Source organism: Erpetoichthys calabaricus, chromosome 15 (genome assembly GCF_900747795.2).
Source record: "Erpetoichthys calabaricus chromosome 15, fErpCal1.3, whole genome shotgun sequence".
Lineage (NCBI taxonomy): Eukaryota > Metazoa > Chordata > Cladistia > Polypteriformes > Polypteridae > Erpetoichthys > Erpetoichthys calabaricus.
This window is the reverse complement of record NC_041408.2, coordinates 91584365-91599654: the sequence shown is the minus strand read 5'-3', so window position 1 is coordinate 91599654 and position 15290 is coordinate 91584365. Positions and strand designations below refer to the sequence as shown.

The window sequence follows — 15290 nt, the reverse complement described above, 5'->3', positions numbered from 1 at the left end:
TCGATCCCGAGTTTCGCTACCGTTTGACCATAAAAGCTGAAATTCGGAACTCTCATCTCACATTCATCTTTTGATCCAAATGTCTTCATCGAAAACATAAAAACGAATTGGCCTCGCCGTCCCAATACCGTCAGAGGGGACTCTACGCGGCGTGACAAGTGAAATCCGTGTACCGTGAAACTTGACGGATGAGTGAAAAGAGTGGCGACTGGAAGTCTCTCTGCTAGTAAAGAAGCGTTTACCATCATCATTACGGTACTCGAAACACGGCGTTTCCAGGGGGGCAGATCTACTATGAAACGAATGGAGTTTAAGCTTCAGGGTCCCTAATCCCGGAGGGGGACCCCAGAAGCAAGTCCACATCGCTTATTGGTCGTCTACTGAATGAGAAGGGGTTAGGTGCCGTCAAGTCGTTTCCGAGTCCTAGTGATCCTGCGTACAACGGAGCGGGACGTCATCCTCGCCATTTCTTCTCTGTTTGCCCCCCATGTGTTCCAGCCGCTGTGTCAGTCCACCTCCTGCAGGACCCTTCCAGTCTTACACCTTCCTTCTACTTTACCGGACACCATGTCCTTTTCCCTCCCTGACAACGTGTCCCAAGACCGTGAGCCGTAGTTTCGCCATCCTCGCCAACTAACGAGCATTCCACTTGAACGTCTCCCAGCACAGACCCGTTTGTCCCTTTGGTACGTTCAACATTCTCCGCCTGCTCCGTCACTCGAAAGCGTCAATTCTTTCATCGACCTTCCCTATTCGTCGTCCAGCTTTGGCACCCAGACGAGAACACCATTGCCGGAGTCGGACCCGCTTCAGTCCTTCGAGACGCCTCTTTGCTTTGTTACACCTCAGAGAGCTCGTTCACGGCAGACTTTCCCGTCGTCTGATTACCCAACTGCTGTTTCCATGTGGTGGGACGTTGATCGTGGATTTGAGTAGAATGAAATCGTTCGCAGCCTCGGTCTGTTCTCCGTCTTACCGCCATGTTGCGTGCTGATCCACTTGTGAGGATTTTCGTCGTCTTTATGCTCCGATGTGTGCAGACTGTGGTCTATGATCTTCATCAGTTGATCCTTCACGTTCTCTTCGTTTGGATCATCTGCATCTCCAGTCCTGACACCGCACTCTTCTTCACGTAGTCCGGCTTCTTGGATGATTTGCTCAGCACACAAATTACATACTGGAATACAAACCTTGGTGCCCACCCTTCCCGACTTTAAGCAATTCGGTATCCCCTTGTTCTGTCCGAACGACTGCCCCTTGGTTCACGTTTCGGGTTCCGCGCCATGCGATCTTCTGGGATTCCCATTCTTTGCAAAGTTGTCCGTAGTCAGTTGTGATCCACACAGTCGAAGGCCTTGGCACACGTTAGACGTCCTTCTGGTGTTCTCTCCTCTCTTAGCCGAGATCCGTCTCATGACGTCGATGACGTCTCTCGTTCCACGTCCTTTTCTGAATCCCACCCCCCTACGTGTAGCGGTTACGTTTTTTTTTTGTCGAAACAGCCCATTGAAGAGGATCACCCAGACCCTGAAGGGACCCCCATAACAGTTCAAGCTTCAGGGCCCCGAGAAATATAGGACCACCACTAGAAGTTTCCAGAAACAAAATGGCAAAACCTGCAGTGGAAAACAAGCGAGTTCACCCCAGCAGGCGCGTCACACTCGCGGTTCAAGACCCTGCTTGTAATTGGGTGACCACGCACTCCTCGGTGCCAGGGCTTTAACTGGCAGCTTGTGACGAATACTTGGGCATCTTGCTGGTTTATTTCATAGCCTCCACACCATGCTGTCCACTGAAAGTCAACTGTGTCGAATAACAACTGGGGGGGACTGGGCAGCCAGCTGGTTTACTGGTTTTGGTTTCCATTTGTTTCTTGTATGCTGACATTCTGTTTGTTTGTAGTCTTCGTTAGGATTCCACACTGAGAAGTTTCATCTTATTTGATGTTTTCTGCAGCGAACTCCAACCACGGTCCTGTATAGCAGAAGTCAGTGCTGGGATTTCATATAGCGCCTTTCCATCCCGATGTCACGCTATGCGTGTGCAGTAATGCCAGTGTAAGATGGGCTCTAGCAAATGAGCAGTCCTGATCACACAGGGAGACGGGGCAGTGCCAGGCACTTGGGGTACAGCAGTGTGCCACTTTCAAGATGTGCGCCCTTTGTGTCTCTCACTACAGGTGTCCAGTAAGAGCATTCAAAAAACCCCGACAAGCTGCGCGGCCCACAGCTGGAACATGTCTGGCATTCGCTGGGCATCTCTGTCGGGCAAGGAGCGCCTGTACGGTGGGCTTTCATCGAAGTCTGGGCTGTCCAGTGGCTGGTCACCCGAGCTCAGCTCCAGTCCGGAGAAAGAAGCAGAAGAAATGGAGGATCAGAGTGAAGAAGTAAGAGGAGCTTTGGGGCGGCTCTGAGGCTTGTTGCTTGTCTGGAGCATCTCTGAATCTTGTATAGCGCCTTACATGGTGTACCCGTCTGATATTGTGACTTTGTGTATCTGTTTTATAAAGTACTCAACGTTGTGGATGGACAAGAGAATTCATTGTCTCCGTCACTTATTGTCTTGCATTGTGCCTGCTATTTACCTGTCTGTCTATTATATAGTGCCTTTCACATTATCTATCTATCTATCTATCTATCTATCTATCTATCTATCTATCTATCTAGCTATCTATCTATCTATCTATCTATCCATCCATCCTGCTGACTATACTAAAATATCTATCCATTATATAGCGCCTTTCACATCTCTGTCTGTCTGTCATATAGTGCCTTTCCTCTCTATCTGTTATTTTGTGCCCTCTGTGTCTGTTCTATAGCCCCTTTCATATCCATCTACCTCTACTCTCTACATCATCATTTTATTTTGTGACCTTTTATCATGGTGGCTGTCATTGTTACACATCCCCTCCTCTGACATCATATTTTTCTGTTTTCTTTCATTTTTTAATTTTATCACATAACCCTACAGTATAGCGCCACTGCTCGGGTCCTTTGTGTTGACTTTCTATGCACAAAATGAGGTGTGGAGTGACAGGATATTTAAGGTTGGCCCTTTGACCCACTGGGTCACTGGATGGAGTCGACTTTGTGCCCTCAGTGAAGGGCATTGAGCTTTAAGCAGCACAGTAGAGCGCCCCCTGGTGTCTGCACTGAGACTGCGCTCTGATCCCAGTAGTCCAGATTGATGTTCTGGCTGCCCGAGGGCCTTTGTGGCTGCAGCTCTGACCGCCTCGTGTCCTCCTGCTGGCCGTTTACGGTTTGCCCAGATGGAGTGACGGGGTGGCAGCTGCTCTCCCAATCCTTTTTTCTTTTCCTTTGAACTCACCTCTGGTTATTCTCGTTTTTATCTCTTTGTTTCTGTAGGCAAGTCTCATTTTCACCATTGATTTCATTGTGTAGTTTTGTCATTAAATTTTTTTTTTGTATTTCTTGATGTGTTCATTCTTGGTGAGCGTTTCATGTGACCCGTCAACACAAGCCGCTCTGTGGCTCCCCTCGGTGTGGTGTTTGTATGTCCTCTCCATGTTTGTGTGGATTTCCTCCTGCACTTCCTTTTCATTATACATGCCTGAATGTCCTGCGGTGGGCTGGCCCTGCTGAGGTGACCCCAAGTGGCAGGTCCAGAAGGAGGACAATAAACGTGGACTGACTGGCTTCTGTTTCAGGATTCCATTGCCAAGTGTGCAGGCAACACTGCTGGTCAAGATGAAGACGCCATGAGACGAGTTCCTCCAAGCCCAGTGCTGACTGAAAAGGAAAAAGGCCCCCCGACGCCGATGTCCCTCAAGGGTGCAAACCTGATCCCCCACACGCCCAGCGAGAGGAGCCCCGGAAGAGCACCACTGAAGGTGAGAGGACACCCTTAGTGTGCACCATGGCTGTCTGCTTCATGTGTGAACGAGTTTGGCCAAATTGAAAAGACTCGAACACGTGGGTACTGGTGAGGGGCAATCTGATTCACTTTACTGGTTTGATGTTATCTGAAATACTCAACAAAGTAATCAATTAAGTTAATTAGGTTATTAGGGCCCGGGGGGAGGGAGGGAGGGGGGGCCCATGTGATTTAAAATACTGTCAGTGGGGCAGGAGGCGCAGTTTCCCTGTGCATGAATCGCATCGCAAACATAAAATCAAATAATTCATTCAGATAATAATCAAATAATAATTCAGATAATAATCAAATAATAATAAATAAATCAGATAATAATCAAATCATAATAATCAAATAATTGCATTCAGATAATCAAATAATTAATTCAGATAATAATCAAATAATAATTAATTAATTCAGATAATAATCAAATCATAATAATCAAATAATTGCATTCAGATAATAATCAATAATTAAATAATTCAGATAATCAAATAATTCATTCAGATAATAATCAAAATAATTAAATAATTAATTCAGATAATTTAATTAATTCAGATAAAAATTAAATAATAAATTGCATTCAGATAAATCAAATAATAAATAATTCAGATAATAATCAAATCATTTAGATGATAATCAAATCATAATAATCAAATAATTCATTCAAATAATAAAGTAATAATAATTAAATAATTCATTCAGATAATAATCAAATCATAATTAAATAATTCATTCAGATAATAATCAAATAGTAATAAATAATTCATAATTATCAAATAATTCTTTCAGATAATAATCAAATGATGATAAATCAGATAATAATCAAATAATTTATGTATAATTATATCAATTCATTCAGATAATCAAATAATAAATAATTCATTCATAATTACATCAAATAATCCATTCAGATAATAATTCATAATTATATCAAATAATTCATCCATCCATCCATTTTCCAACCCGCTGAATCCGAACACAGGGTCATGGGGGTCTGCTGGAGCCAATCCCAGCCAACACAGGGCACAAGGCAGGAACCAATCCTGGGCAGGGTGCCAACCCACCACAGAATAATTCATTCAGATAATTCATAATTATTTCAAATAATTCATTCAGATAATCAAATAATTCATTAATAATTATATCAAATGGTTCATTCAGATAATAATTCATAATTATTTCAAATAATTCATTCAGATAATCAAATAATTCATTAATATATCAAATGGTTCATTCAGATAATTCATAATTCAAATAATTTATTCAGATAATTAAATAATTCATTCATAATTATATCAAATAATTCTTTCAGATACTAATCAAAGAATTAATTCATAATTATATATAATTAAACATGCTGATAATGTGTGTCACATGACTGTATTCTAATGAGGCGTTAGGAACTGAATGACTGAGAGTCGTGTGCCTCGTTCTCGGGTAACGATTACTGAGGAGTGAACTCCGGTGAATTTGCTTTGCCTTGCATTTTGTAAAATTGTGGAAAGGTTCAGGAATTTTGCAGAACTCAATGAAATGCCTTGAGGTCAAAGGGGACGGAGGAACTGAAGTTTTTTGAGTGACTCATAACGGTACAATAGTCTTTGTTTATTTATTTATATACCTCGGGGGGGCTGTCCCTGTCACTGCCTGATCTGCTCTACACCACGAGGAGCTGAACGCGTTTAATCCAGCAGTGAAGACACAACGCATAATGAACCTACCAAGAAGTACAAAGTGTTTTCAGAAAATTCTCATTATGGTCAGTGAATGAAAATATTGTGAGTTGTGCATCCGCAAATCTGGCTGGAGTGCCGATCAGCTAGCGACATCACACATGCGTGTATACGGAAGAAATTATTAATGTGTGAGTGAAGCAGATTGGCTGGCGCCATAAAGTGTGACGTGCAGTACGATTACAGTGCACATGTGTGAAAGTTCTGCACGTACCTGATGCATGATTCTCGTTCATCCGATTCGTGAATGAGTCACATGATTCTCGTTCTTTCGATTCGTGAATGAGTCACATGATTCTTGTTCATTTGATCTGAGAAGCGAATCATGCAACTGTGACCTGAGAAGCAGTCGCATGATTCTCGTTGACTTCTGATTTTTGACCATACTTATTTCATATTGTCATGCTTTGAGCTTTCAAAGTGATTAATGTCATACAATACGATATGCCAGCATATTTATCATTAATGTAATAAACATTGTAATTAAATAAATAATTTTGTTTTGTTTTTCTGTTGGGTGAATCGATTCACTTAAATGCGTAGTTTGGAAGAATTGAATCGGCAAAGTGAATGGTGATGCCCCTCACTTCTCCTTGTGCGGCCGCACGTTCACCCACTGCCATCTTGTACTTTACAGCTGCACATCCGAGTGTCGACTCTGAACGGGAGCCTTGGCGTCAGCATTGCTGGAGGGAAGGGGTCCCCACCGTACAAGGAGAACAAAGAGGTAAACGCAGCGACGTCTCCGCCCCACCAGGTCCTCTCAGGCCCCTTGAGGAGACGACGACCTAACAGGGAAACCACAAGAGGCCATCAGCTGAGGCCTGTCGTGTCATGCCAAGCGGGTGACCCTGCAGCCCGGGTGCCATCCCATCTCCCTCACTCCGCTCTCCACATTCTCTGCAGGCTCCCCATCTGACGGCTTCTTCTTTCTTGCAGGGAGTTTTCATCTCTCGCATTTCAAGGAGAGGAGCGGCAGACGTGGTGGGCATCAAAGTTGGCGACCGAGTGTTGGAGGTGGGCGAGTTCAGATTTCTTTGAATAGTTCATATATTTTCTTTTTCTTCTGTTTGGTTCCATGCCCACCTCACTTTCTCAGATTTGTGCCACCATTTGTTTAAAAGGTCCTTCTGGATGATTGCATCACCTCATGTGTGTTCTGTGAATGGCCAGGCAGGTGATGGACGGTCACGTGATGCCAAGCGCCATTTAGCCTGCGTGGAGCCGTATCCTCTTTTTGTGTGTGTTTGGTGGACTTTTTAAGGGTTGGCATTAGGAATTCTCCAGATTTGTCTTATCCTGTTCTATCCGGCTGGCATAAATGATGACACCAAACAGGGAAATGGATGGCTTGACAGGTGGGTGGTGGATGAGCACATAGATGGATGAGCAGATTGGGGTGGTGATGGAATATCTGAGGGTTATTGATGACCAGGATTTGGAAGTTAACCTGCAGGGGGATCAAAAGAAAAGAGCGGAGACATTTAAAGATTGAGGACCAGACGTCAGCCGTGTGTCCGTCTGCGGAGAGAATGGACCGCGTCATTGAGAAGTTTACTGACCTGGGCAGTGACATTCATGTGACTCTGGTGACTCTTCCTATGAAGTCAATAGATGGGTTTTGGGGGGGGGGGTCATGAGGTCACTTTAAAGGGGTCTGTGGAGCTCCCGATATCTCAACAAAAGGACGAAGGTCCAAGTCTTTAGAGTCCTGGTGCTCCCTGTTTGTGAGACATGGACGCCATCCAGTGACCTGAGACTGAGACTGGACTCCTTCATATGGGTCTCTTCAGAGGGTCCTTGGGTCCCGCTGGTGTGACTTTGTGTTGCTCATGGAGTCCTGAATGAGGCACATGACCAGCATTGTGAGGGGGTGTCAGTTACGGCACTACGCCCATGTGCTGCCATTACCCGAGGGTGATCCCACTCACAGGACCCTCATTGTTGAGGACCCGAGTGGCTGGACCAGGCCAAGGGGTCACCCACATAACACCTGGCTGCAGTAGATGAGGGGGGGGGGGGAACTGGACTGCGTTTCTGCCTGGGGGGGGGTTGCCAATCAGGACCCTGAGATGTTTCATCATGTCGTGGTTGCAGCCATGTGAGGTAGCAATGCAGGCCCCCCAACCTGACCTGACAGAGTGCAGTGTGGATGGAACAATTGGAAGAAGGTTAAAAGTTAAAGGTCAGGTTTATGAGACCACCAATGGTGTATGGAGCTGAGACTTGGCCAGTGAAGAAGTTGGATGTGGCAGCAATGAGAAGGATGTGTGGATGGATGGATGAGTGAAAAGGAAAATCACTGAATGGGCAAATTGATGGGTCACCAGGTGAGCAGATAGATGGATGGATAGACTGAGAAGAGGCAGGTGGTGCGGCCTCGGGGTTAAGGCTTTAGATTTCAAACCCTGAGGTGGTGAGTTCAGATCCCACTCTGACACCAGTGTGTGACCCTCAGCAGGTCCCTTCTCCTGCCTGGGCTCCAGTAACCGATTGTTTCTCTCAAGACATTTGTAAGTCACCTCGGACAAAGTGTCACTCTGCCAGTCCAACGAGACGTGTCAGCGATTACGTGGGGTTGTATCAAACCTAAAGGAGGGGCGGTCAGCCATCGCTATAAGCTTTGGGTCATGTCTCGGGTTGCCACCATTGGGTCGTGAGTTAGCGTTGTATTTAATGGCGATGGGTTGTGAAGTGGGTTATGGTGGGTCGCCGTGCGTTGATTATGCAATGACGTTGCTCAGACGATCGTCCTCGATTATCCCCACCCCTGGACGATTCCACGAGGGGACAACTGCTATTACCATCGGCCACCATTCTCCAAGTGAGAAGGTTCTAGCACACCTCTGGTGGGCTCCATTTATAGGCCTCAGCCCAGGTGCCCTGCATGTGAGGAGACCCGCTGCTGCTGCCACCGCCATGCCTGAGGATTATTCTGTTCCATAATTTGATGCTTCTGGAGCTTCCTGGATCATAAATGAACGGAGCATTCGGGGGTCTCCATCCATGACTGGGGATTCTGCTGTTTCCAAACATAACTAGCTGGTCGAGTGGAGTGCTGTGGTTGGCTGGCATGGCTACGGTTCCTGGCGATGCAGGGCAGAACGTGGCATGGAGGGGCGTCATTTGGGTTTACTTCACATGTTCACTGCTTCTCGTTCTGTCAGATTGATTTCCTTCTACGTTTATTAGTATAAAGAACACAGCTGAGACCCCATTATGTCTACAAAGTCACATCAGGTGTGTGTTCTTTTTTTTTTTTTTGAGGTGAATGGAATGAACTTTGAAGACGTCACTCACTACGAGGCGGTGAGTGCCCTGAAGAACGCCGGCAGCTCCATCAAGATTGTGGTCCTGAGAGAGGAGCCGACCATCATGGAGAATCAGCAAACCGCTAAGCCGGAGGTCGAGGTGGCGGGCAGACTGAGGCAATATGAGCCGGAGGAGGAGGAGGAGGAGGATGAAAGTGCCAGCTGGGGCTGTCCATCAAAGTACAGCACTGAGTTTCAATTGGACAACAGGGTGGTGGGCGGAGTCTGCAATGGAGACACAGTGGTAAGTGGCAGCCTGGAGGAGTAAAAGGGCCCTTTGATTGGCCTGGCTGGACCCCCAACTCCATGTTTTAATTAAAGGGGTGAGAAATACGTGTGAGGGTCGATACCTGAGAGATGAACTGGAAAACGCTAAATAAAAATCACAAGCCGTCAGTCAGAAGTCAAATCAAGACCACTTGAAGGGAAAAAACGTCAAGGAAGACGAGCAGAAAAATCGCACAGCAAACGTTCAGTCGACCCAAACTCGGATGAGAAGGGAACGCCACTGCTGACCCTTTAGCGGGTCGCATCGATGACCTCACGTGTGCCGCATACTCCCAGGGAATCCTGGGAAATCCCTTAGCAGACACGAGACTCCAAAAACTCTTGTGCTCGCAAGAATCCAACGTGACGTCATGAAGAAATGGAATGAAGACAACAAGAAACGAGGGACGAAATTGAAATTCTTGAGGTCAGACCCCCCAAAGAGACACGCGTAGAAGTCTTAAAAAACGCTTTGTAGAATTAATCGAATACAACAATCATACAGTAACACTCCAGACGCAGGCTATAAAGCCAGGCTTAAATGTCACGAGAAAAGGGAAACCTTGAAAACCCCAGGCCCCTGTAAGTATGTGGACACTTGAGGGCGCTGTTGCCCCGTGAAAGCCAACAGACCGATGCAGACGCTGGTTTAAAAGCACACAGAAGGATTTTAGTTTTCTTCTTCAAAGTGCCCCAAAGCACCTCCAGCACCATAAACCAATAATCACAATCACAATACAATAAACCAATCCTCCACTCCCAGCAGCTCCGTCACCCTCCCTCCCAACTCCGGCTCAGCTTGCTGGGTCTGCACCAGTCCTTTAAATAGTCCTTGACCCGGACGTGCTCCTGTCCTTCAGTCCATGTGATTCAATAGCACTTCTGGGTCAGATGAAGACTTAGATTTTTCTTCAGCCCGTAAGTACTTCTGTTCTTCAGTCCCTGTGACTTTGGAGTACTTCCGGGCTATACGGGAAAATAGTTGGCTGGGATTGGCTCCTGCAGACCCCCGTGAGCCTGTAGTTAAGATATAACGGGTTGGGTACTGACTGACTGACTGACTGACTATACTGGATCTACTTTATCAACACCATTGAAGATTTTGAAGACCTGGATGAGGTCCCCACGCCGTCTCCTCTGTCACAGTCCGACTCCTGGGATGCTCCTCGTTGCTCTCCTCTGAGCCACTTCAGGTGCTGCTATGTCTTTTTTTTGTAGAACTGCGCCCAAAACTCCAGATGTGGTCTCACTGGTGCATTCAATAGTCTGAGCATATCGTGTCTCCATTTCTATTCTAATCTAACGTTTTAATCGATGAAAACGCTGTGTTAGCGTGAACCTCTAAATCCCTTCCAGAGGCCGCTCCCCTGTAGCTCAGTGTCTGCCATCTTGTATTAATAACGGACGTTCCTTTTGCCCACGTGTAGCACTTTGCACTTTTCTCCATTAACCTCCGTGTTCCTGGTGTTCGCCCGACTCTTTATGAATTGTGGTAGCTGCCTCCTCAGTGTCTGCCATTCCTGCAGATTTCACAAGTTTACTAGTAGTCACTAATATAAATCAGAAAAAGTAACGAGGGTCCAAGGACAAGACCCCCTGAGGGACTCCACTAAAGACCTCACTTCACTCTCCTCTTCTCTGTGTTCTTTGTCTCCTGCCGGTTAACCAACCGCAAGTCCAGTTCTGTAAGTCCCCGGAATCTCTGAAGTGTGACGACCGAGTTGCAGGCTTTGTGGACGTCAGTGTCATTTCTGTCATAAGCTTTGTTTTTGTCAACTGTTGTAGTTGCCTGTTCAAAAAAAAAAAAAATCTTAAGTTGGTTTGATGGACCTTCCTCTCATAAACCCATGCCGTCTGTTATTTAGTGTGCTGTTGTTGTACCTGCCATAGGCAGGTCATTGTCATTCCAACAGATGGTGCATCACAAACATTAGCACTGCTTTTACTAATCCCATACCAAATGGCATATCACAGAGACCTATGCATTGCATTTATTATTCCAACAGATGGCACATCACAAATGTTTGTAGCTGTAACTGGCCAAAACCGATTTTAGGACAAACTACTTCAGACTAGGCCAAACCAGTTTGTCCGAAGCATGATTAGATGAACCCTTATGAAATTTGCTGCCTGCAAATCTCTAATGGAAACAACACACTGGGCACAGACGTCCCGTGGAGCTCCTGTTGAAGAACGATTCATTTTGAAGTCCTTATGGATAAAGAAATTAATGAAAGGCTTGAATTGTCTTTAAAAAAAAGTTAACTGGAAATTTGGAATGAAAGTCAACGTCACGGACACAGAGAAATAGTCAAGTGTTTGGTGTCCAGCCTGAGAACGCGGTAAATCACAGCATTGTGGTCGCCCACCAGATGGCGCTCTAAACTTTCTCTTTGCCTTCCTGTTTCAGGGCTCCTCGATGGCAGAAGACAACTTAACTGTCGACAGCCCAGAGGCTTCAACCACAAACAGTGGGGCTCCAGTTGTGAAAAGCACGATGACGGTAAGGGTTTCAGTTAAAGGAATAAAAAACAAAACAAACACTTCAATCATTCAACTCTGTGTTACTTTAGGGAATTTGAAATGAATGGAATTGACGAGGTTTGTTCTGTCCTCATCAGAACTGTTCAAATGTTCTAAGCAGACTACTTGGTTTTCTTTTATATTCCATTTTTATTCACCAAAATGTCTTCTCGAGATGGCTATCCACTTTAACAAGAGGATCAATGTCTTGTGTGTCCGTTCGGTAGCTAATGTCTGTCGCTCCAACAGGAGGCGCATCACAAACTTTTGTAGCAATAACATGCATTGCATTTGTCATTCCAACAGATGGGGCACCAAAAAACATTACCACTGCTTTTCCGAATCCCATACCAAATGACATATAACAGAAACCTATGTGTTGCATTTATCATTCCAACAGAGGGCACACCACAAATGTTTGTAGCTCTTACCAACCAAGCCTGATTTTAGGATAAAATAGTTGAGAATTGGCCAAATCAGTTTGTCCAAAGCATGACTGGATGAACCTAGTCCGAACTAGATTATCCTGAAATCAATGTCGAGCTCCCAAGACAAAATGATTTGTCCCATTTTAAACTAATTTGGCCTGTAGTCGCACTTTCCTAGACTAAACCGATTCATCCTATTGTGCTTCGGACAAACTGACTTGGCCTGGTCTAAACTAGTTTGTCCTAAGATCATGTTTGGCCAGTATCATAGCAATAAAATACATTCCATTCGTCATTCCAACAGAGGGTGCATTATAAACAATGACACTGCTTTCATGAATCCTGTACCAAGTGGTATATAATGCAAACCCATGCATTGCATTTATCATTCCAACAGAGAGTACACCTCAAGCATTTGCAGAAATAAAAGGCATTGCACATGTCATTCCAAATGATGACACATCACAAACATTGTCACTGCTTTTATGAATCTCATACCAAATGGCATATAGCAGAGACCCATGCATTGCATTTATCATTCCAACAGATGGTACACTTCAAGCATTTGCAGAAATAAAAGGCATTGCACATGTCATTCCAAATGATGACACATCACAAACATTGTCACTGCTTTTATGAATCTCATACCAAATGGCATATAGCAGAGACCTATGCATTGCATTTATCATTCCAACAGATGCTACATCACAAACATTAACACTGAAGGTACTGTAAAATAAAAAAAAACATCTTGTGTTTGAGCTCAAATGGCATTTAACAGAGACCTAAGCATTGCATTTATCATTCCAACAGATGGCACATCACAAACATTTCTAGTAATAAAATGCATAGCATTTCTCATTACAATAGATGGCGCATCTCAAACATTAATTCTGAAGGTACTGTAAAATAAAAACTTCTTGTGTTTGAACTCAAATGGCATATAACAGAGACCTATGTATTGCATTTATCATTTCAACAGATGGCGTATCACAAACATTGGCACGGCTTTTACAAATCCCATACCGAATGGCATATAACAGAGACCTAAGCATTGCATTTATCATTCCAACAGATGGCAGATCACAAACATTTGAAGAAGTAAACTGCATTGCATATGCCATTCCAACAGATGGTGCATCACAAACATTTGTAGTAATGCATTTTATTCCTACAAATGCTTGTGATGCGCCGTAAGTTGGTATGACAAATGCAATACATTTTATTAGTACATGCATCACAAAATATTTTTCAAAAGATGGTACACTGCAAGTGTTTAACGCTGAGCTCTATGCTGATTATTGAGATTTCAACTGTCTTAAACGGGTAGCACAGCCAGGTTAACAGTATGTTCATAAAAACTCAGGTATTTGAGGTGTTATGAGCATGTGACTGGATGACTTGACATGTGGGTTATGCCACTTGATGAACGTGAGATCTTTTTCCTTGGCTATATTTGACTTTATATGCAGTTATCCAACGTCGGTCACCATGGCCATTTATTCTACCAGAAAAAGTGTTATCTTCATTCTTCATGAAACCGTGAGATATTTATTTTTTTTCCTTTTCTCAACCAACATTACAAATAAATCAATTCTGAGTGAAGTTTTCCTTCACAGCATCCATCAGTGCCCAGCTGTGTGCTGTAGCTGCCAACCAAACCCCGAGTTAACTCTCTGTCCCCTTTGTCTTCCTTGATTTCTCCCCAAGATTCCCCGGATCATTCTTACGCACCCTTCAACTTCGGATGAGGATGTGGAGCAGCTGACCCAGGACCCCGACGAGGATGATCCCGATGACCTTGATGGTGCCGACACTCCGGATGGCCCAAACTACTTCAATCACGCCTTCTAGCCTCCTTCAAGGACCTCCGGCCCAGAGTGAGATGGACTTTGTTGGGCACATTGGTGTAAATATGTCATGAAAAATTAAATACGCCTTACTAGGAGATACACGTGGGAGGGAAACGAACCAAAACATCTGCAGGAGTCACAGCGATCACAATCATGTGTGCCATCTGGATTGTGTCAATAAAACGTTTCACTAGTAAGTAAGCGAGTGTGCTTTCCTTAAAAAAGTCTTATAAATCACCTGGCATGGCACCAGAGGGCAGCACTGGTGTATTGTTGCTGCAGCCTTGGGTTCAGCAGCTTTTTTCAGTGTGGTGTCTACATGTCCTCCTGTGTCACAGCAGGGTGCCCTCCCATGTTCCTAAAGAGGTGTCGGTTTGATTAAACTCCTCAGTTTAATCCATAGCGTCTCTTGGGCTTGGAGTTCTGTGTAAAGATGGTTAACCCCGAGTGTCTCTTGGGAGGCCTGACGTGTTGCGTTAAACCTGAATAACACTTGGGGGCAGCACTCTGCTGCCATCTAGTGGATAAAACAAATCATTGTGCAACAAAACTCAGGAATATTTGAAATGTTTTGCTGCTCTGTGGTAACTCATCAATATTCATGACTGGGGAGGACTTCTCAGGTAAAGATTAGAATCAAATGAATGACGATTGTGTGCCTCGTTTTCAGGTAATGATTCAACTCGCAAAGCAAAAATATGAGAGTCATGCTCCTAATTCTTAGGTACTCATTCTGTTTGCAAATCAAATAAACGAGAATTGTGTGGCTCGTTCTCGGGTAATGATTCAGCTTGTGAATCAAGTGATCACGATTTCTGCTCCTAATTCTCTGGTACTGATTTCATTCTCAAATCACATACACAAGAATTGGGTGCTTCGTTTTCAGGTAATGATTCAACTTGCAAAGCAAATAAACGAGAATCCTGCTCCTAATTCTCAGGTACTGATTCCATTTGGAAATCAAATGAACGAGAATTGTGCGATTCATTCTCGGGTAATGATTCAGCTTGTGAATGAAATGAAGGAAGATTATGTGGCTTGTTCTCGGGTAATGACTCAGCTTGTGAATCAAGTGATTAAGACTTCTGATCCTACTTCTTAAGTACTGCTTCCTTCCACAAATCAAATTAACAAGAATTGTGTGACTCGTTCTCGGGTAATGATTCAGCTTGCAAATCAAGTTAATGAAGATTGTGTGCCTCGTTTTTGGGTAATGATTCAACTTGCAAAGCAAATAAATGAGAATCCTGCTCCTAATTCTCAGGTACTGATTCCATTCTCAAATCAAATGAACAAGAA

General features: G+C 44.4%; 1 protein-coding gene across 2 annotated transcripts; it reads left to right on the top strand.

The window, feature by feature from the left end:
• The first annotated feature begins 1413 nt into the window (after nt 1–1413).
• On the top strand, nt 1414–14174 carry LOC114665770 (protein scribble homolog). Of its 2 annotated transcripts, XM_051919156.1 has the most exons (7): nt 1414–2386; nt 3668–3850; nt 6247–6336; nt 6549–6626; nt 8877–9164; nt 11598–11690; nt 13849–14174. In XM_051919156.1, exons 1-7 carry the CDS (start codon nt 2237–2239, stop codon nt 13990–13992), a joined length of 1026 nt encoding a protein of 341 aa, XP_051775116.1. In that variant the 5' UTR covers nt 1414–2236; the 3' UTR covers nt 13993–14174. The 2 variants fall into 2 exon arrangements, with proteins under 2 accessions (XP_051775116.1, XP_051775117.1); XM_051919157.1 differs by lacking the exon at nt 6247–6336.
• Nucleotides 14175–15290: the final 1116 nt, after the last annotated feature.